Below are 21,884 nucleotides of genomic sequence, written 5' to 3'. Positions count from 1 at the left end.
TGACCCTACTCACAGGACATGGTGAGGCATGACCCTACTCACAGGACAGGATCAGGCATGACCCTACTCACAGGACATGGAGAGGCATGACCCTACTCACAGGACATGGTCAGGCATGACCCTACTCACAGGACAGGATCAGGCATGACCCTACTCACAGGACATGGTGAGGCATGACCCTACTCACAGGACAGGATCAGGCATGGCTCTACTCACAGGACAGGATCAGGCATGACCCTACTCACAGGACATGGTGAGGCATGACCCTACTCACAGGACATGGTGAGGCATGACCCTACTCACAGGACATGGTGAGGCATGACCCTACTCACAGGACATGGAGAGGCATGACCCTACTCACAGGACATGGTCAGGCATGACCCTACTCACAGGACATGGTGAGGCATGACCCTACTCACAGGACAGGATCAGGCATGACCCTACTCACAGGACAGGATCAGGCATGACCCTACTCACAGGACAGGATCAGGCATGACCCTACTCACAGGACAGGATCAGGCATGACCCTACTCACAGGACATGGTCAGGCATGACCCTACTCACAGGACATGGTCAGGCATGACCCTACTCACAGGACATGGTGAGGCATGACCCTACTCACAGGACAGGATCAGGCATGACCCTACTCACAGGACATGGTGAGGCATGACCCTACTCACAGGACAGGATCAGGCATGACCCTACTCACAGGACAGGATCAGGCATGACCCTACTCACAGGACATGGTGAGGCATGACCCTACTCACAGGACATGGTCAGGCATGACCCTACTCACAGGACATGGTCAGGCATGACCCTACTCACAGGACATGGTGAGGCATGACCCTACTCACAGGACATGGTGAGGCATGACCCTACTCACAGGACAGGATCAGGCATGACCCTACTCACAGGACATGGTGAGGCATGACCCTACTCACAGGACATGGTGAGGCATGACCCTACTCACAGGACAGGATCAGGCATTACCCTACTCACAGGACATGGTGAGGCATGACCCTACTCACAGGACATGGTGAGGCATGACCCTACTCACAGGACAGGATCAGGCATGACCCTACTCACAGGACAGGATCAGGCATGACCCTACTCACAGGACATGGTCAGGCATGACCCTACTCACAGGACATGGTCAGGCATGACCCTACTCACAGGACATGGTCAGGCATGACCCTACTCACAGGACATGGTGAGGCATGACCCTACTCACAGGACATGGTGAGGCATGACCCTACTCACAGGACAGGATCAGGCATGACCCTACTCACAGGACATGGTGAGGCATGACCCTACTCACAGGACATGGTGAGGCATGACCCTACTCACAGGACAGGATCAGGCATTACCCTACTCACAGGACATGGTGAGGCATGACCCTACTCACAGGACATGGTGAGGCATGACCCTACTCACAGGACAGGATCAGGCATGGCCCTACTCACAGGACTGTTATGGAGGTTGGGTCCTAAACACAACATTAACATTTTACATGTAGTCATTTAGCAGACGCTCTTATCCAGAGCGACTTACAGTAAGTACAGGGACATTCCCCCCGAGGCAATTGGGGGGGAAGTGCCTTGCCCAAGGACACAACGTCATTTGGATTGCCCGGAAATCAGACCAGCAACCTTCTGATTAATAACCCGATTCCCTAACCGCTCAGCCATCTGACTACCACACTAAGACACCTGTGGAATATCGGAAAAGGAATACTCGATAATCAAACGTAAAAACCCACTGGGACATTTTTGAGAAGAATTAACATCAACAAAATAACGCTTTTCTTTTAATGAACACTCCGGTTCTGTGCTGCCATCTCGTGGCCCTATCCCACCCCACAGCCAGTCTCTCCAGTATGCATGTTATTAAATTATTAACATATCATCAAATATGATTTGGTCTCTCTCAGTCAAACACAGAGCATGTCACATGTTCAGACCTCATCTCACTCTGCAAAAACATCATTTTAATTGCCTCCTTAATTGACCCATGGACAGAATAACATCACGCACATGTGAGTCTGTGTGTAGTGTTGGCTTCAGCTGTGAGGACAGGGTGGGCCTCCGAGTGAGGTCAGCTGGTGTGAAGCCAGAATGCCAGGATCTGTGCCCAAACCATCAGTAATACAGAACTGGATAGCATGAGCTCATATCTCTAAGCCATGTCACTGCTAGTGTTGCGTTTGAGTGCCAAGCTGTGTCAATAAGTGCAATTGCAGAGTAAGAATCCATGGACAAGCCTGGCTCCAGTCCATGGTAGCTTCATAGTAGACTAGCTTACGTTTGTTATGCGTGATAGCCAGGAAATTAAAAATTTGTATTGATTATGCCACCACGTCACTGATTTGCTTCCATACTTGTACTCTGCTCTACGCTCTTTAATGGTTTTCTGTTCGCCTCTCCTCCTCTCTCCTCTCCTTTCACTGTGTGTCGTTATGGTCGAGACGTTTAACTTTTACAGTAAACACTTACAGGTGTTTCTGTAGATTGTGGGTAGTACACCCACACTACACTGGGGGCAGGATAATTTCTGCAATCCCATTTGTGGACTGTAGCGACCTCTTTCTTTTGAGCTCTGTTGCAAAATGGTTATCAGCCCTTTTAAATGTTCTGTCCAATGAGAAGCCCTGATACTGACACAATGGCTTGATCGTTGGCTCGCTACTAAACATTTTCTACGGTGATTGGGTATTTTCTCCTGGTAGACATGTGACGCTGAGGTTCTTGGCAGCGAAGGAAGAGGGAGGGGACATTTTTAATGGCAGACACAGGCTGAACAAAATGTATAAAGTCTGAAATATGAATTAATTTCAGTCATTCATATAGTAATATTTGAAGCTAATATAATAGATTTCATTTGCATGTGACAATTGGCACAGTTTTCTTCTGTTAGAGAGTTGAATTTAATTTCGTTCTGCGGAGTTACGCGCTTGTTTTGTGCGGTTGGCTAACTACTAGCTAGCTAGCTTCTGTAGGCTAGTGCTAGTTATAGCCTAGCTATATCTAAAGACGAGGCCCTGCCGGCTGCAGAATAAGTGGTGAGTTTAAGTTTAGCTGATACAATCGATATATCTGTCTTTCCATTTTAATAATCAAATTCTAAGGTATATGTTTGTTTGCTTGATTGCTAGCTAGCTACATGTAAACCTGTTTAACTCTCCCGACTAATCCACGGTCGGGACGATGACATTCCGAAGAAAGTCAATGTTTACAGTTAACAACGTCAAAAGGTTCCAGTGATGGTCATGTTCCACTTTCCAGTCCATAAACAGAGTATTTAGCTAGAACATTATGTCTTGGGGTACATATTACGTTAACTAGATGGTGTAACACAATATATAGAGGAATTGCTTGCTCTCTTGAGGTTCGTTTCAGAAAATAGTCGCATCAGGCCTAGCTAGAGCTGTCAAACCCAGTCAGTTTGTCAGTTACTAGCCAACCACACTTCAGAAAATGAGTTGTAGATTATTTACTAGATATCAAACGGTAACATCTTGGTGTTGTGATATAAACAAATGTCTACTCCAACAAGGTTACGTCTTTAAACCAACTTTCCGAGAACGTCTCCAACCAGCGTCATTGCTAGTTACCTGCAACCATTCAGAGATTATCCTTAGGCTGTTGTGGCGATTTTAAAGACATTGTGTTTTCTCTGAGTCATCCTCCTCCTCGGTGTGATATCTAATTGTGTGTGCTTTTCAAAAATCCCCACAGAGAATATGTAACATCCCTCAATCAGCATGACATCTAGATTTGGTAAAACATACAGCCGCAAAGGAGGAGAGGCCAACTCCAAATTTGACGAGGTCTTCTCCAACAAGAAGGCCACCTTGAGCACGAAATGGGGCGAGACGACCTACAAGGCCCAGCTGGGCTCCAAGAGGCCGGCCCTGAAGCCGGAGGTCGTGGAGTTACCCAAGAGACCCAGGATTGAAGACGACGACAGTTCCGAGGACCCGTTTGGCTTCGACAGCGACGAGGACTCCAAGCCTGTCTCCTCCCATGGCGGCCCGCAGACTAAAACGGAGGTGGAGGAGGCAGCGCTGGGCCAGGGGAGCAGTGGGGGCAACACAGCCACAGCCTCGGCACACGGCAGTAGGGACTCAAACGCCACATCTACATGTAAGTAACTCTAGATCATGATGCTTCTCTAGATGTGTTTACAGCCCTTATACTAGCGTTGAAGGTGTCGTGGACAACCAGTTTGCTTTGTTATGTATTGAACATCTACGCATTATTGTGATGAGGATTGTATATGCATGCTTTTGCAGGAGTATACCTGTCTTTTGTTTGGGACTCGGAAGTCTTGCTAAATACACTAACCCACTATTTCAAGTTTCTCTAAGGCTCTCTTTGAAGTTGATATCCACCCATATACTGTCTCAGCTAACATTAGTCTGTTTTATTTATAGTCAAGCCAACGACAGGTGAAAGTGTTGCAAAGAACAGCCAGTCCTGGTACAGGAACACCCAGGACGGTAACCAGAGGCCCCTCACAGCTCAGTCCACCCTCTCAAAGACCGTGTCCATGGAGGGGTCAGAGGACTGGGACTCAGCTGGGAGGCAGATTCCCTCCTCCTCTCCGAGCCTGGACCCAAGCGCCCCGGGGCCCAGCGTGGACGCCGCGCAGGACGGCCTGTCCTCTGAGAGAGGGATGGGCGCGGACCAGACGCTTCCAGCAGAGCCGGTGGAGACCATCGCCCCCTCTCCGTTCCTCCTCCGACCCTCCAACTGCAAGAAGTACCAGCGACCCAACCGCTCCAACAAGGCGCCCGAGGCCAGCGAAGGCCAGCCGCCGGGCAGCGGGTCGACCACACTGAAGCCCAGTAGCATGTCCTCGGCCGGCGGTAGCGCCAGCGGCGTGGGGAACGCCAGCGCGGCGGCCAAGCCGGCCGGGAGGGGGAGGGGACGGGTACGGGACTTCACGGTGCTCCACCCCTCCTGCCTGTCGGTGTGCAACGTCACCATCCAGGACTCGATGGAGCGCAGCATGGACGAGCTGTCCACCACCGCGCCCCCCGCTGACCTGGGCGAGGCCGGGCAGATGAAGAAGAAGACGGATGCTCCGCCTCCCAAGCCCACACGGTAAACAAACTCAGACTCATTTTACCGGCTCGGCGGGTAGAGCACGTAGCGCAGAGGCTGAGGCCTCACTGCTGGGATTGATTGTAGCCCGGGGTGATTTTCTGCATGTCTTCCCCTCTCTCTCCCCCTGCTTCCTGTCTGTAACTGTCTCTATCAGATAAACAAAGTGGAAATTCCCCCCCCCCCCGCCCCTTAAAATAATAAATACATTAAAAACTAAACATTACAGTTTCATTTTACAGTTAGAATGTTTAAACCATTAGTGACACTTTATCTGAATGAGTGATACATTTCCATCTCATCCGGTGAACAGACTTAACTGCGGTCGGATTATGATAAACAATGCTCCTATCTGATCCGGCAGGTTCCGGCCCACCCAGAGCAAAACCAAAAAGGAGACCAAGCTGGAGTTCTTTGGCTTCGAGGACAAGGAGGGCCAGGAGGGCGAGGAGGGAGCCGACCCGGCCACCGGCGGCAGCAGCAGCTACAAGATCAAGTACTTTGGCTTCGACGACCTCAGCGAGAGCGACAGCGACGAGGACGAAGAGAGCTCGCAGGCCGCTGAGAAGCGGAAGGCCAAGAAGGCTGCGGCGGCGGCTGCGGCGGCGGCGGCCATGTCTGTCGACGTCAACAGCCCTGCGCTCAGCGACTCCCAGGACAGCCAGAGCAGCAGCAACGCAGGTGAGACGAACACGGCAGGCTCAAGTTACACCTCATTTCCCGCCACCACGTGTCACCACAGTTACAGCAAAGCAGTCGTGCCAATTAAACTCAGGCTCCTTCCAACAGTCTGCAAAAACATAAACATAACAGTGAGGGGATGTGAAGTGTATCAGTGCAGAGCTGAAGCGATCGGTGGAAAGCTTGAGTTTCAGGAGCTTCTCGCAGAGAGCTGCTACAAGCTAGCATGCAGGCCAGCATACAGGCCAGCATACAGGCCAGCATACAGGCCAGCATACAGGCCAGCATACAGGCCAGCATACAGGCCAGCATACAGGCCAGCATACAGGCCAGCATACAGGCCAGCATACAGGCCAGCATACAGGCCAGCATACAGGCCAGCATACAGGCCAGCATACAGGCCAGCATACAGGCCAGCATACAGGCCAGCATACAAGCACAGGGACCGTGACACGTTTGTCTAACCCGAATGCTCCGTCTGAAAGACTGTGTGGACACACGTGGAGATGGTTTAGGGGAGACAGTCTGTGTTTCCGCTCACTCTGCCTGCCCTCCCTGTCAGATGTTCTGGAGTTCAGCGACGACTCGAGCCCAGGGGGGTCGGAGGGTCAGAAAGGTTGCCCAGGGAAACAGGGGGATAAGTCCAAGGACTTGGGCAGGAAGATCTTCAGCGGGCCTAAGAAGGTCGGAAAGGTAAACGAGGTCACGTTCATACGTGATCTCAGACCTGATCTCAGGGATGCCTGAGGTCAGCTAAACTTGGTCAGCTTCTGTGAATTAAATGTAATCCGTTCTGTGGAACGGTTCCTTTTGAGGTTCTCTCAGAATGTTCCTAAAGCTGTTAACTGTTGAATGTCATTGTATAAAATCAGATCATGGGGATCCTAATGAATAACTCCTCACTAACGGTGTGTTGCCTGCCCCTGGTCCCTGCAGTCTCCTGCCAAGGCTGTGTACAACGCTCGTCACTGGAACCAGCCTGAGGCTGAGGAGATGCCCCCCCCTCCTGCACTCTCCCGCGCCCACACCGCCCCGGTCAGAACCGCAGAGCATCACCACCGCTTCAGAACTCAAACTATAGAAAAGCCATGTATATTGTTATGTCTGATGATGATGATGATGATGATTATCATAATATTTATGATATTGTTATTTAGATCTTTGGTTTGGATTATTGTCAGCTTGCTTGTGGTTTGACCCTGTGCTGATGTGTGTGTGTGTGTGTGTTCAGGCCAGTCTGTCAAGCAGCAGTAAAGACACCAACACCAAGAGCCACAAAGACGACGGCTTGTTCAAGGCTCCTCCCCCTCCGCCCAAGGTCATCAAGTCTGTGACCATCCCCACCCAGCCCTACCAGGACATCGTCACAGCACTCAAATGCAGGAAGGAACACAAGGAGGTGAGCTCGCCCTTCTCTGGGAAATGTCTTTCCCAGCTACGATAGGAAAAGTCTCCTCAAATGTGTCCCTGATGGGGCCCTGTGGCCGTCGCTGAGGGGTGTTCTGTTCCTGCAGCTGTACACGGTGGTGCAGCATGTCAAGCACTTCAACGACGTGGTGGAGTTTGGAGAGAACCAGGAGTTCACCGACGACTTTGAGTACCTGGAGACGGGCTTGAAGAGCAGCCAGCCTCTGAACACGCGATGCCTTAGGTACCAGCCTGCTCATGCTGCATCTCACGCTGTGTGACCAGGAGAATGGAAACACCACTCGGCAAGCGCAAACCTGCTTGTTAAACCTCTCATTCCTAAATCATGGGGCATATTCATATGGAGTCAGTGCTCATTTTGTTTACATCAGTATAGAGTTCCACACATGCATATCCTCCTCCTCTGAATCTAATATTCTCCGGTTTGAAAGCAAAAAGTGCCTCAATCGCTCTTCTTTCCTCATCCCTCCTCTTTCCTGTCTCCTCTCTTTTTATCTCTCTCTCCTTCTCCTCCCCCTCTCTCCTCCCCCTCTTTCCCCTCCTCTCCTCCCCCTCTCTCTCCTCCCTCCCCCCTCTCTCCTCCTCTCCTCCCCTTCTCTCTCCTTCTGTCCCTGCAGTATAATCAGCCTGGCCACCAGGTGTGCCATGCCCAGCTTCCGGATGCATCTGCGGGCCAGAGGGAAGGTGGCTCAGGTCTTCAAGATGCTCAGCGACTCCCCTCAGCACCCTGTAAGAGCCCCCCCCCTGGCTGCTGGTCAGAGCAGGTCCAGCCTGCTCAGAAGGCAGATCTTTCTGCTCTCTCTCTCTGTTCTCTCTCTCTGTTCTCTCTCTCTGCTCGCTCTGCTCTCTCTGCTCTCTCTCTGCTCTCTCTCTGCTCTCTCTCTGCTCTCTCTCTCCTCTGCTCGCTCTGCTGTCTGCTCTCTCTCTGCTCTCTGCTCTCTCTCTGGACGCTGGGTTCAGGAAGCATGTGCTACCTGGCTAGAGATCATGGCCACTGTTGTATTTCCACACTAGTTACTTTGAAAAAGCTAAGTTTGATCTGTCTTATATATAGCCGTTACTTACCTTCTATTTCTCTTCTCTCTCCCTATTCTCTCCTTCCCTCCTCTTGTGTCTGGGCCAGAACCTGGCCCTGTGCACGGCCTCCCTCATGTACATCCTGAGCCGGGACCGTCTGAACATGGACCTGGACCGGGCCAGCCTGGAGCTCATGCTGCGCCTGCTGGAGCAGGAGCAGGAGCAGGACCTGGCGGCTCATCACGACCAGCTCACCCCCAAGGAGGTGGCCAAGGTCAAGGAGAAGATCCGCAAGCTGTGTGAGACGGTCCACAACAAGCACCTCGACCTGGAGAACATCACGGTGAGGAGAGGAGGAGGGGGAGGGGGAGGGGGAGGGGGGGAGACGGGGGGAGGGGTGCTCACGATGTTTGATTGATTTGACAGGATTAGAAATTCGGGCAGTGAGGAAAATGTAAAGCTGATTAGTGTTGTTGTGTTTCGCCGTGAGCAGTCGGGTCACCTGGCCATGGAGACACTGCTGTCACTGACGTCCAAACGAGCTGGAGACTGGTTCAAAGAGGAGTTGCGTCTGCTGGGAGGCCTGGACCACATCGTAGACAAAGGTGTGTGTGTGTGTGTGCGCGCGCCTGCATATGCCCCTAAACTCCGGGCCCACGTTTCATTCAGGTTCATTTGTTAGCTTGTAGTCATTGACCTTCACTTTGTCCGTCACAGTTCATTACCTGTGTGTGTGTGTGTGTGTGTGTCATCCACAGTGAAAGAATGCGTACAGAACCTGAGTCAGGAGGAAGATAAGGAGAATCTGGTGGCGTCCTTATGGGGCGCTGAGAGGTGCCTGAGAGTGCTGGAGAGTGTGAGTACCAAACGTTACTTCAGAGGGGAACGGTGGGCAATTTCTTGGGAAAACAAACAGTTAAAGATAAAAAGGTTTTCCCTTAATGTCTTGAATCTCTTTTCTTCTCCTGCATCTTCCGTCCTCCCCCCCCTCCCTCCCCAGGTGACGGTGCAGAACCCAGAGAACCAGAGCTACCTGATCGCCTACAAGGACTCCCAGCTCATCGTGTCCTCTACCAGGTGAGACCGAGCAGGACTCCCTCCACCACGCTCCCCAGTATGCTTGAGAAGGTGTCAGTCATCAGAGGAGATGCAGAAGTAGGCTTGTGTGCTGCTGCTGGCGGCTTCCATCTGAACTAAGGGCATTCTCCTTCCAGCTGCCTCCCAGCGAAGGCCTTCGTCTTGCTGCTTCTCATGTCCTGTCGACCCTTAGAGCCCGCCAAAGCCCCCATGGAGATACTGTTGTCTAAATCTCTCCCTCTGTCTGTCTGTCCTTTTGTTTCTCTTCACCTTTGCATCTACTCTTTTTCTCTCTTCCTTTCTGCCTCCACCTCCCTCTCTGCCTCCACCTCCCTCTTTTCCTCCCTCTTTGCCTCCACCTCCCTCTCTTCCTCCCTCTCTGCCTCCACCTCCCTCTCCATCCCTCTCTTCCTCCACGTCCCTCTCCATCCTTCTCTGGCTACACCTCCCTCTCTGGCTACACCTCCCTCTCTGCCTCCTTCTCTGCCTCCACCTCCCTCTCCATCCCTCTCTGCCTCCACCTCCCTCTCTGCCTCCGCCCCCCCAGAGGCCTGCAGTACTGTGAGGAGATGATCCAGCGATACAGCCGGGAGGTGAACGTGTCTCTGAACTCTTCGGGCACAGCTCTGCCCCACTGCAGCTTCAGCAACGTGGGCAAGGCTGTGGAGGACTGCATGAGGGCCGTGATAGGAGTGCTGCTCAACCTCACCCATGACAACGGTACGCTGACTGGGAGGGTGTGGTGGGGACAGAGGTGGAGGGATGGGGCTGTAGTGGTGACAGAGAGGGGAGGGATGGGGCTGTAGTGGTGACAGAGAGGGGAGGGATGGGGCTGTAGTGGTGACAGAGGTGGAGGGATGGGGCTGTAGTGGTGACAGAGGTGGAGGGATGGGGCTGTAGTGGTGACAGAGAGGGGAGGGATGGGGCTGTAGTGGTGACAGAGGTGGAGGGATGGGGCTGTAGTGGTGACAGAGGTGGAGGGATGGGGCTGTAGTGGTGACAGAGAGGGGAGGGATGGGGCTGTAGTGGTGACAGAGAGGGGAGGGATGGGGCTGTAGTGGTGACAGAGGTGGAGGGATGGGGCTGTAGTGGTGACAGAGGTGGAGGGATGGGGCTGTAGTGGTGACAGAGGTGGAGGGATGGGGCTGTAGTGGTGACAGAGAGGGGAGGGATGGGGCTGTAGTGGTGACAGAGAGGGGAGGGATGGGGCTGTAGTGGTGACAGAGGTGGAGGGATGGGGCTGTAGTGGTGACAGAGGTGGAGGGATGGGGCTGTAGTGGTGACAGAGGTGGAGGGATGGGGCTGTAGTGGTGACAGAGAGGGGAGGGATGGGGCTGTAGTGGTGACAGAGAGGGGAGGGATGGGGCTGTAGTGGTGACAGAGGTGGAGGGATGGGGCTGTAGTGGTGACAGAGGTGGAGGGATGGGGCTGTAGTGGTGACAGAGAGGGGAGGGATGGGGCTGTAGTGGTGACAGAGAGGGGAGGGATGGGGCTGTAGTGGTGACAGAGGTGGAGGGATGGGGCTGTAGTGGTGACAGAGAGGGGAGGGATGGGGCTGTAGTGGTGACAGAGGTGGAGGGATGGGGCTGTAGTGGTGACAGAGGTGGAGGGATGGGGCTGTAGTGGTGACAGAGAGGGGAGGGATGGGGCTGTAGTGGTGACAGAGAGGGGAGGGATGGGGCTGTAGTTGTAACAGATAGGGGAAGAGATGGGGCTGTAGTGGTGACAGAGAGGGGAGGGATGGGGCTGTAGTGGTGACAGAGGTGGAGGGATGGGGCTGTAGTGGTGACAGAGAGGGGAGGGATGGGGCTGTAGTGGTGACAGAGAGGGGAGGGATGGGGCTGTAGTTGTAACAGATAGGGGAAGAGATGGGGCTGTAGTGGTGACAGAGAGGGGAGGGATGGGGCTGTAGTGGTGACAGAGGTGGAGGGATGGGGCTGTAGTGGTGACAAAGGTGGAGGGATGGGGTTGTGATGGAGGTGGAGTGACGGGCTGTGTGTGTTTCAGAGTGGGGCAGCACCAAGACAGGAGAACAGGACCAGCTCATTCCTACAGCCCTCAACTGCGTCCTCAGAGTCCCCCGCTACCTGCCGCAAGAGCAGCGCTTCGACATCCGAGTCCTGGTGAGAGCTCTGTGTGTGTGTGGATGGGGGGGGGGGGGGGGGGGGGGGGGGGGCAGGAGATGAAGAAGCACCCCTTGGCTTTTTATTTGCTTTTGCTTTCTCCCTCTTCTCATCTCTCTCTCCCTCCTCTTCCTGGGCGCTGCAGGGCCTGGGGCTGCTGATTAACCTGGTGGAGTACAGCGCCAAGAACCGCCACAGTCTGGTGGACATGGACTTCACAGCCCCCAGCTTCCCAGAGGACAGCCTGCCCCAGGCACAGGAACAGAGAGAGCAGCCCCAGGCCTCCCAGGCCCAGGCCTCGCAGCCTGGCGCAGCCCCCAGCGAGCCCACCACCCCGGGGCCTGAGGAGCAGGTCAAGCCCCCTGGTTCTGGAGCTTTGGCAGCTCTCGTGCAGGTGTGTGGCTGTTCCGTGTAGATTACACGTTTGGCAATTTCCTAGTCTGTTTTATAAAAGTAGTGGCAGCACACACAAACTAACGAGGAAAAAAAAAAAAAGACTTGTTTTGATGGTAATTTGTTTTATTTGGAGTGTCATTATTTTATCCAGCACCAAATGCAAATGAGCATTCTTGAACAACTGAAATCTCTGATGTACCCTCACCAGCCGCCTGTATACAATCTGACAGTTCCGATCTTTCTTCCTCATGTACCATTTAATTTTTACGGTTTCAAGCTCACACCAATAGGAATAGACTTGGCATGCTAATTTTGAGAGGAAATCATTTGACCAATAACCGACGCTCGTTAATGACCTTGACCCTGACTGCGCGTGGCTGTTTCCTCTCCTGTCCACAGTTCTTCCTGGAGCGCGAGCGAGCAGCCATACAGGCCGAGGCGCAGACTGATGACCTCATCAGCGAGGCGCCCAAGCCGCAGCACGACCAGAGCGGCCAATGGCAGGAGACCTCGGGGGAGATCCAGTGGGTCGCCGCGGAGACCAACGACAGTGAGAACGACAAGGAGAAGGAGAAGAAAGAGGAGGAGGAGGAGGAGCTGGACCTCAACAAAGGTAAAGAGGCAGAGATCTTCTCCCTCTGTGTCAGTCTGGCTCTGTTGTTCTAGTTCTAAGTCCTGATCTAATGTCATTCAGGGGTTTTGTCTGTTGTGAATTCAGAGTTGTTGATGGTTTCCCTGTATGTGTGTGGTGCAGCTCTGCAGCATGCTGGGAAACACATGGAGGACAGCATCGTAGCCTCCTACACCGCCCTGCTGCTGGGCTGTCTCTGTCAGGGCAGTCAGGTACACACACACCAGCACACACACACACACACACACCAGCACACACGTGAACCCAGGACCTGTGTATTGATGTGTGTGTGTGGTTTTCCTCAGGTCAACGTGACTACTGTGAGGGAGACTCTGCCCCAGGGAGACTTCTCCATCATGACTGAGATGCTGAAGAAGTTCCTGAACTTTATGAACCTCACGGTCAGTCGGATACAACACCACTGCAGCTCATCACAGCTGCACACACTGCTGTCATCTCTACACAGGAATCTCAAACACACACACACACACACACACTGCTGTCATCTCTACACAGGAATCTCAAACACACACACACACACACTGCTGTCATCTCTACACAGGAATCTCAAACACAAACACACGTTTTGTTTCACTCTTTGGGCACTCAGAATTCAGTCCCATAAAAACATCCTGTTTTTCCAACCCTTAATCCATAATCTTGACGCGAAAACCTAACCTGTAAAACAAGTCCACCTCCACACACACACACACACACACACACTCTCACACAGATATTGCACAACAGTGTGTTAACTTGGTGTTGTCTCCCCCCACAGTGTGCCATGGGCAGCACAGGGCAGAAGTCCATCTCCCGGGTCATAGACTACCTCGAGCACTGCTAACACACGGGTCCACATCCCCTCGCTGCCGGAGATAAGATCTCTGCAACACCGCCTGGAGCCACCAGGGCGCGCCTGGACCCACGCTCTCTCCCTCTTTCTCTCTCTCCACTGCAACCTGCTGACGTTCTCTCTCCCTCTCTCTGAGGGGATAAAACCATCAGCGCGTCTCCAAACTAAAGTCAGTCAACATACTTTGGGCATTTGGAAATCCTAAAACACAGGAAGGTTGAAGGATGTTCTTCAAGTAAATCCTTCAAGTCCTGCTGGTCTGGAGAGGAAAGGAGGTAGAGAGGAGGAGGAGAAACAGTTAGACTGTTCAGCCTGCTGACCTGTCATGTATAACAAAGCTTTTGAACTGAATCATTTGAACATTTCCTTCCCTGTGTGTGAGGAGTGTGTTTGACGCAGCCTACAGTGACATCATGCAGTGCATTACGCAGCCTGCAGTGACATCATGCACTGCATTACGCAACCTACAGTGACATCATGCAGTGCATGACGCAGCCTACAGTGACATCATGCAGTGCATTACGCAGCCTGCAGTGACATCATGCACTGCATTACGCAACCTACAGTGACATCATGCAGTGCATGACGCAGCCTACAGTGACATCATGCAGTGCATTACGCAGCCTGCAGTGACATCATGCAGTGCATTAGCATGGCCGTGGTTCTCATGGAGGGGGTAAAGGAGGCCTGTGAGGGACATGTTTCATCCCATCAGGCCGTTTTTTACATCTGCCCTCCAATCACATTTGAGGAGGGAACAGGAAGTCATGGTTCTGGCTTCATCTCCGTTTGTGCCCTTTATCTGTGGACGGTCCTGTGGCTACACCTGCCTGGATCACATCTGCCTGCTTTCCAAATCAGGTGGATCTTTTTTGCTTTTCCCTACAAAGGCATTTTCTTAATGCTGCATTCTCCAAGAAATCAGCAGGTTAGGGTGGAAAGCTCTCGCTCCTGTTCTCAGATGATGGCCCTGCTGGAGGCTGCCTCTTGCCCTTCCCAAACCTCCACTGCTCTTCTGGAAACGGAATAATCCCTTTTTCCTTGATCTCATGGTCTACATGTCATAATGCATTCACAATATTGGTAGGGTTGATCTATTTTTGAATTAGTTTTGTGTTTTTATTCTTCTGTTTGGTAGTTCCAATTGCGGGTTCATGTATTTATTTGACAGTTTCTGAAGTGTAAAGCTATTTGGACTGAGACAATGTGACACGCTCCCCCTGTATGAAGACCCCTCCGTGTGGATCTTGTTTAGGCATGACTCGTTGCTTGAAGTGGTTAGAATCCCCTGTCGCTGTAGAAAGGGGTGACTGTATATTGAAGTGATTGAAACCCTTTTGTAACTGGTTGAGGTTTGTCATCAAACTGGCTGAATGTTCAAGCCTGAGAAGCAGATGAATCGTGGTTGATGTGCTCTGGCAGAATGGCCTGGTCACCCTGCCATTCAAACACATTTCTTTCCAGCATAATAAGTGCCGGGCCAATCACAATCATTTATCTGATATGGGAGCAGTTTTGACAACGAAGCCGCAACGACTGTACAGAAGTGCGCTGTGAGGCATTTCTTTAAAACAACCAAGATGACGTTCCGTTGCTCTGATTGGATAGAATTGGATGCATTCAACCAATCGCGTCCAGAGGCCTTTTGGTTTGCGCCCGTTGATGAAATCGAAAATGACCCGAGAGGTTCCAGACTTGCGTGTATTTGCTGATTGGTGTGGTGATGTCAGGCTATAAATCTTTGTAGAAAATATGAAAAACATAAGTTTGTTTTGTTAATTGAATCTTAAGTCTGTTTTGGTAAGTGGGCATTTGAGGTGAATGCATTTGGATGATGCAACCAATAGCTGTAGGACTAACCACTTTTAGCAGTTCAGTCTGTGCTTTAAGTTTGTCTCTGTTGAACACAAACATAAGCTTTCATTAATCACAGTGGTCAATCTGAGCTAGAAAGCGAAGTCAAGTCCTAATAAGATACTATTTGAATGACAGCCATACTTAAATCAAATTATTTTCATTTCACCTGTATTTTTTATGCTGCAGTGAATGTTTCTGTTGAAAATTGGTTCGCAAAAAGCTTGTCCTGAATGGAATTTTAGAATGTAAATACAACTGTACATAGTGGTTAATGGACGTTAGAATGCTAGACTACTTTTATGAAGCTGATATTTTAATTTTATACAATATTTCTGAGTTGTGTCATTTGAAGTAAAACAAAAAGGTATAAAAAGACAATAGCAGGAAAAAAGTTTGTACCTGTTTCCAGGACATGTCTTTGCTTAACATGTAAATAATTGTAACTCAAATAAAAAGTTGCTACTTTCAGTACAATCCTGTGTTTGTGTGTGTGTTGCATGAGCTGAATATATTTTGTTTCTTATTACCATACATAAGTTTTCGGCCATTTAATCTGTTCTACATGAAACAGTTTCTCAGTAAACTACAACATTGTTTTTCCTGTTTTGCTATTCATACTAAGAACATCGAGATGAGAATATCTGTGGCAGTTTATGCAATGTTCTCTCTCCATATTGTCTTATCCCCAGGAGCCTTCTATAAATCATCTTTTAATATTCTACCCTCAGCCTGCTTCCTGCTCATTGGCTGGCCCAGCCTGTCGCCTGGTGAAGTGTGCGTCAGGTTGTCAACAGAGACGTGGCTGTGTGTTCTCCCAAAGACGACATCCTGAAGTGGCATCAGTCTCGTGTTGACAGACAGGGGTTTAATGGAAACAAAGGATGCCTTAAGGTGCTGCAACCTAACACTTATAAACCTACAGAATCCTAGAGAGGGGTAGGGAGAAAGGGGGGAATATTTGAATATCTGGCAACCCATATCCTCCACAGCAGGGGCAGAGCACAGAGATACAAGATAAACATGCTGCATCAAAGGGGAGGGGGGAACAGAACAGTGGAATGGAAGTAGGGTTAGGTCTGTGGGGTTTATACAGAGAGACACATTATAAAGGCGCGACAGGTTTATTTTATCTGGAAAGCAAGACATCAGTCAATATCACTGGGTGTGGATGCTCTCTTGGTTGCTGTGTGTGGTGGTGGGTTCTTAAATTAATTGAATCCTGTTCATTCCCCTTCGGAGTACCTGTTGAGACACGGTGGAAGAGAGAGACGAGAGAAAAGAGAGCAAAGGGGTGAAATGTCCTCCTTCCCCACCTGTCAGTCAGCTGGGTTCTGCGATGTGCCACAGCCTGAGGGGGAGATCTCTGCACCTTCTGTCCATCTCACTCACCCTAACTGGGGTTGAGTCTCTACATCTTACCATGTACATCTGCCCAATCCTGCTTGTTCCTCTTCGCTCTACTCTCCCTCCTCCTACGCTGGCTGTGAATCTGTCTGTCCATCTGTCAGTCCGCTTCCCTCTTTCTGTCTGTGTGCTTGTTTGTCCGGCTGCCTGTCTGTCTGTCTCTCTACCTTCCTGTCTGCCTGCCTGTCTGCCTGCCTGCCTGCCTGCCTGCCTGCCTGTCTGTCTGTCTGTCTGTCTGTCTGTCTGTCTGTCTGTCTGTCTGTCTGCCTGCCTGCCTGCCTGCCTGCCTGCCTGTCTGTCTGTCTGTCTGTCTGTCTGTCTGTCTGTCTGTCTGTCTCCCTGCCTGCCTGCCTGCCTGCCTGCCTGCCTGCCTGCCTGCCTGCCTGCCTGCCTGTCTGTCTGTCTGTCTGTCTGTCTGTCTGTCTGTCTGTCTCTCTACCTTCCTGTCTGCCTGTCTCCCTGCCTGTCTCCCTGCCTGTCTCCCTGCCTGCCTGCCTGCCTGCCTGCCTGCCTGCCTGCCTGCCTGCCTGCCTGCCTCCCTCCCTCCCTCCCTCCCTCCCTCCCTCCCTCCCTCCCTGCCTCCCTGCCTCCCTGCCTCCCTGCCTCCCTCCCTCCCTCCCTGCCTGCCTGCCTGCCTGTCTGCCTGCCTGCCTGCCAGCCTGCCTGCCAGCCTGTCTGTCTGTCTGTCTGTCTGTCTCTCTGCCTTCCTGTCTGCCTGTCTCCCTGCCTGCCTGCCTGCCTGCCTGCCTGCCTGCCTGCCTGCCTGCCTGCCTGCCTGCCTGCCTGCCTGCCTGCCTGCCTGCCTGCCTGCCTGCCTGCCTTCCTGTCTGCCTGCCTGCCTTCCTGTCTGTCTGTCTGTCTGTCTGTCTGCCTGTCTGTCCCTTTTTCATTATTCTGGGCTCGGCAGTCTTGCCAATTCTTTTTGTGCATTCTTTGTTTCCAAAGGGTTTGGGGCTGCATATCACCATTCCATTCAACCACTGGGGGAGGTGATAAACACACTGTTGAGACACTTTATACTTCAATGTGGTGCCCTGGGAGGTGCACCAAGACCCTGGTAGCACAGTGCCATGGTACAGTGGTCATGTCAGGCCCATGGATGCTTCCCATGTACACATCCAAACACCCACCCTGGGATGAGCTGCCTGCCAACTCAGGCTGTCATTACAACAACACCACCCCCTTCCCCAAATCAAGATGACACACACTGGCACCCACCCTGCACACACACACACACATCCAACCCCTGCTCTCTTTTGGCCTACTGAATGAAAATGTACTTTCCTCTGTGGAGGTAAATAGAAAAACTGGAAGCTGAGGCTGGCTTAGATGTGTACCTCGCTCTCTGTTCTCCGCCTGGCCGGTGGACGTGAAGACCATCCATTACAGTGCAGGTCACGTACGATCAGGGATACAGATGGGCTAGTGAGTCTTTCTGCTGTGTCAGTCAATGATTTAAGGTAGGAGATTAAACAGGAGCCCTCTGTGTGTGTGTGTGTGTGTGTGTGTGTGTGTGTGTGTGTGTGTGTGTGTGTGTGTGTGTGTGTGTGTGTGTGTGTGTGTGTGCGTGTGTGTAGGTGCCTGTTAGTGTGTGTGTGTGTGTAGGGTGTGTGTGTGCGTGTGTGTAGGTGCCTGTTAGTGTGTGTGTGTGTAGGGTGGGTGTGGGGCAGGGGAGGTGAGAGGCTTGAGAGTACACAAGCCGTGTGTTTTGTATCTGTGGGCTGGAGCCCTCAGGCTGTGGCAGAGCAGAGCTCTACACTACATCAGAGGTGTGGTGTGTTCCACATCACCACAGAGCAGAGGTGTGGTGTCTTCCCCCCATGGCTGGGGTCTCTCCTTCTCAGCAGATACAGTTATCCAATGAATACTAGTTCCTTTCTATGAATAGTGAGAGGTTTCCAATATAGTCTATCGATTCAGACTGAAGGTTTGAACTTCAACCCTTCTCACCTTGTGTGTGTGTGTGTGTGTGTGTGTGTGTGTGTGTGTCTATATACATGCATGGTGGAGCCAGTGTGTGATTAATGATGTGAGGGTTTTTAAATGATTTGGAAAGTCATGGTTCTTTTACTTAACTGAATGTGTATCAACGTTCAATCACAGTGATTGCTTTGGGGATTGCCCTTTTTCAATGCATAACAAAACAGGCGTAGGGCAATGTGCATTCAGACCACACAAACAGTACATACGCAGCACGTACACTCTCCATTCAGTGCATAGACAAACACATTGATATTCAGTCTGTTACAATCCCAGAAGTTTTACACATTGTATTGTGTGCTCTCTATTCAGACAGAGGTTATGTATGTGGGCTGCCTCTTAATTCTTGAGGGAGGGACTGCCTCTGTTCAGAGGTTAAGGGTGGAAGGTGTTCCAACCGAAATAAGCTTCACATCGAATTCCTTAGATCCATTGTAAATTAAAACATTTCAGTCTGTTTAATTATTTTGATTGAGAGAAATATTCATGTCAACAATTTAACAGTACCTCTCTCTCTCTCTCTCCCTCCCTCGCTCTCTCTCTCTCCCTTTCTCTCCTTCCCTCTCTCTCCATCTCTCTCCCTTTCTCTCTCTCCATCTCCCTCCCTTTCTCTCTCTCTTTCCATCTCTCTCTCTCTCTCTCTCTCTCTCTCTCTCTCAGTGGTTCTGCTTATCTGTGTCTTTGATCTTGCTTCCGTGTTTTTCTCAGTCTAACCCGGCATCACCCTTGCCCCAACCCTAACCCTCTCCCTAACTCTTGGGTAAATCTCGTGTTTTGCTGTTTCATAGGATGTACTCCGACAAATAAAACATAGTTTCTCTTCATTCTGTATAGCACAAAAATAAATCGGAAAATCGTGCTCTGGGACACGATTCAATAGACATGTTTCTTTTTGAGTCTATGAGCATGAAAAGCATGAGTCAAGATTGCTTGATCTACAGTCAGAGTCTATACCTCTGAGCTATACCCATATCCATTGATCTGATTTGCTGACATCAGAGGGGCTTTTTTGCCATGTTACTGGTGGAAACACCAGTGGCTCTAGAGGATTCGGGAGCAGTCGCTAACATCCAGCTTGTCAGAGGAGCAGACATGCCAAGCTCAAAACAATCCTCCAAAGGACTCAAGTCTTTGTGAACCAAACACTCGAGCAGGCACATCTTCCGTGAGCGATGTTGAAAGATGACAGTCAGAGTTTTTGATATTGGGGTTGTGTTTGAAGGCCTCATCGCAGGGGGCTCAGTTGGATTATGTAGCATTAACAGTGGGGTGGCTGTCCTCTCGCGATGTCCAGCCCTCATTCATTCAGTCTCTGCAGCTGCCGACGTCATGGCTCCCCAGTGTCCAACACGAAGGTGAAGAGAAAGTGCGGGCCAAAAGGAAAACAGCCGTCAGAGAGGGTGCTATTTTAAAATGCGGATTCTTTGAAAGGGAGAAAAACAGACCTGAAAGACCTTCTATTTGCATTATCTTGCATAATTGAATCTCTGAGTAATTCAAAAGGAATTAATATTAATCCTAGCTTGTGGCGGGGTGCCGGTAAAGCTGCCAAGCCTGGAGGGGAGAGGGGGACTCACAGGGGAAGGCTGCCCACAAGTGTATCAAACCAGGGAAAAGTAGACCAGCGCTCTTGGGAGGGTTTGCTATTATATGGATGTGGACCAAAACTACCTTTTGTGTCAACTGACCTGGTTTTCCCCCAGGGCTGGCCCTAGGCATGATGAGGCCCTTAGCAGGTTATTTTAGGAGCTGGACTTGGTTGAATTCAACACAAGGGAGGTCTGAGGGAGTTGGACTTGGCACAAGGTATAACAAAACAATAAGCAAGTTTGTGCTGTTATGTTTGTGTACACAGATTAACAGTTTATCAACGACTCACGTGGTTCACAGTGATGTTTTGGACCCAATGTGGTGGAAGTTAATTTAATTGTTCTTGACAGCGTCACTGTTACCTTGACCATGGCAAGGTTGCAAGGCTTAAAAAGATTTCAGAGGTCAACATTGTTAAGTCTTTAAGAGCAATGCGTGACTAAAACCTTTCCATGCAAAGCCCAAACACAGCCTGTCCTGTTTTGTCTTCTATAAACTCCCGGTAGGATTAAGTCTGCTTGGTAAAGTATGGAAAGTTCACTTAAAGTTCCTCCATCCTGTCTGGTCCAATTTACCTCCACCTTCAGGCATGCAGTTACACCTGAACTAGAAAACTCTCTCAAACGGAACAAATGAACCATCAGAGAGGGTAAATCCCCCTTTCCCTTCTCGTCCTTTCTTCTCATATTCCACTCTTTTCTTTCATAATTTTCCTTCCAGACACACGTTATGCCCTGAACCACAGTAGGCCTACTTAGTGGTTATATTTATTTGTCCAGTACCAGTGTTGTAGAACTCGAGACCGTTCTTGATCTCACATTTTGAAGGTGTCTGTGTCGTCTCGGAATTGACCCCATTTTCATTCGGTCTTGACTCGGTCTCGGACACAGAGGACTCGGGATTTGAGGTAAAGACCGGTCAAGACTGCAACTGGGGCAATATCACTAAATTGCCTGTACATTGTTTAATTTATGTGTTTATATATATTATTCCTGTTATTGGATGTAAAACGTCATGCTTCAAATGCAACCAATAATTTCACAAATGTACATGAAAATTACCGATCACCCCTTCTCGCAGCCCAAAAGTAAATGAGGAAGATAGGTGAAACAGTGGCTGTCTGAAGATGTCGGCCAAATCAGATAAAATTTGACCTGGTTACCTGAACCCAGTGCCGTCGTTAAGGGGTGAACGGTGAAGACAATTCGGGGAGCCCACTGCCCAGGGGGTGGCCACAAAAATCCCAGTAGCCTATTATGTAGGCTTCCTTTTGTATGATTAAATTATAATGCATAGGCCTAACTAATACTCATAGGAATGCATGAGAGTAAAAAAAAAAATACACAGCCACACAATCAAGCAAACTTGAAAAGAAAAGTTTCTATTTTCCGAGCAATAACACCCTTCTTAAAAAAATGGTTTGGTCCATGGTTCGCTCGTCTTTTGAAAATGTTCGCGTTACGTTAATGCTGCTCAGTAACTGCAGCAGCAGCCAGGTGGTTACCTGTATAGAACTGACAATGCCAAAACAGAAACATAAATCGGAACGCCAAAAAAGAGAGGAGAGGAAGAAAGGAGAGGCCAGGAGCACATCAGGAGCCCAGAATATCAGTGAAGTTTTTTCGAAGACAGGTGAGAGTGTTAAGCTAGCTGCACAGGCGCCCTGTGGTTCACGAGAAATAGCATAGCTCGCCTCGTCCTAAGTCACGATGTTTGAGTGACTAATGTTAGGAACTACCCAG

General features: G+C 50.5%; 1 protein-coding gene across 2 annotated transcripts; it reads left to right on the top strand.

The window, feature by feature from the left end:
- The first annotated feature begins 2,752 nt into the window (after window positions 1-2,752).
- wapla (WAPL cohesin release factor a) lies at window positions 2,753-15,642 on the top strand. 2 transcript variants are annotated; one of them, XM_084709989.1, is made up of 20 exons: window positions 2,753-3,058; window positions 3,735-4,142; window positions 4,433-5,105; window positions 5,470-5,786; window positions 6,349-6,470; window positions 6,723-6,821; window positions 7,018-7,185; window positions 7,301-7,437; window positions 7,832-7,943; window positions 8,338-8,574; window positions 8,725-8,836; window positions 8,990-9,087; window positions 9,232-9,308; window positions 9,856-10,028; window positions 11,316-11,431; window positions 11,577-11,825; window positions 12,227-12,440; window positions 12,582-12,670; window positions 12,764-12,859; window positions 13,237-15,642. In XM_084709989.1, the coding sequence occupies exons 2-20, from the start codon at window positions 3,761-3,763 to the stop codon at window positions 13,300-13,302; spliced, it is 3,537 nt and encodes a 1,178-aa protein (XP_084566115.1). In that variant the 5' UTR covers window positions 2,753-3,058; window positions 3,735-3,760; the 3' UTR covers window positions 13,303-15,642. The 2 variants fall into 2 exon arrangements, with proteins under 2 accessions (XP_084566115.1, XP_084566114.1); XM_084709988.1 differs by having other exon boundaries at window positions 6,349-6,479.
- Window positions 15,643-21,884: the final 6,242 nt, after the last annotated feature.

Source organism: Hypomesus nipponensis, chromosome 11 (genome assembly GCF_054491055.1).
Source record: "Hypomesus nipponensis isolate SF chromosome 11, ASM5449105v1, whole genome shotgun sequence".
Taxonomy (NCBI): domain Eukaryota; kingdom Metazoa; phylum Chordata; class Actinopteri; order Osmeriformes; family Osmeridae; genus Hypomesus; species Hypomesus nipponensis.
This window is presented reverse-complemented; position numbering and strand designations above follow the sequence as displayed.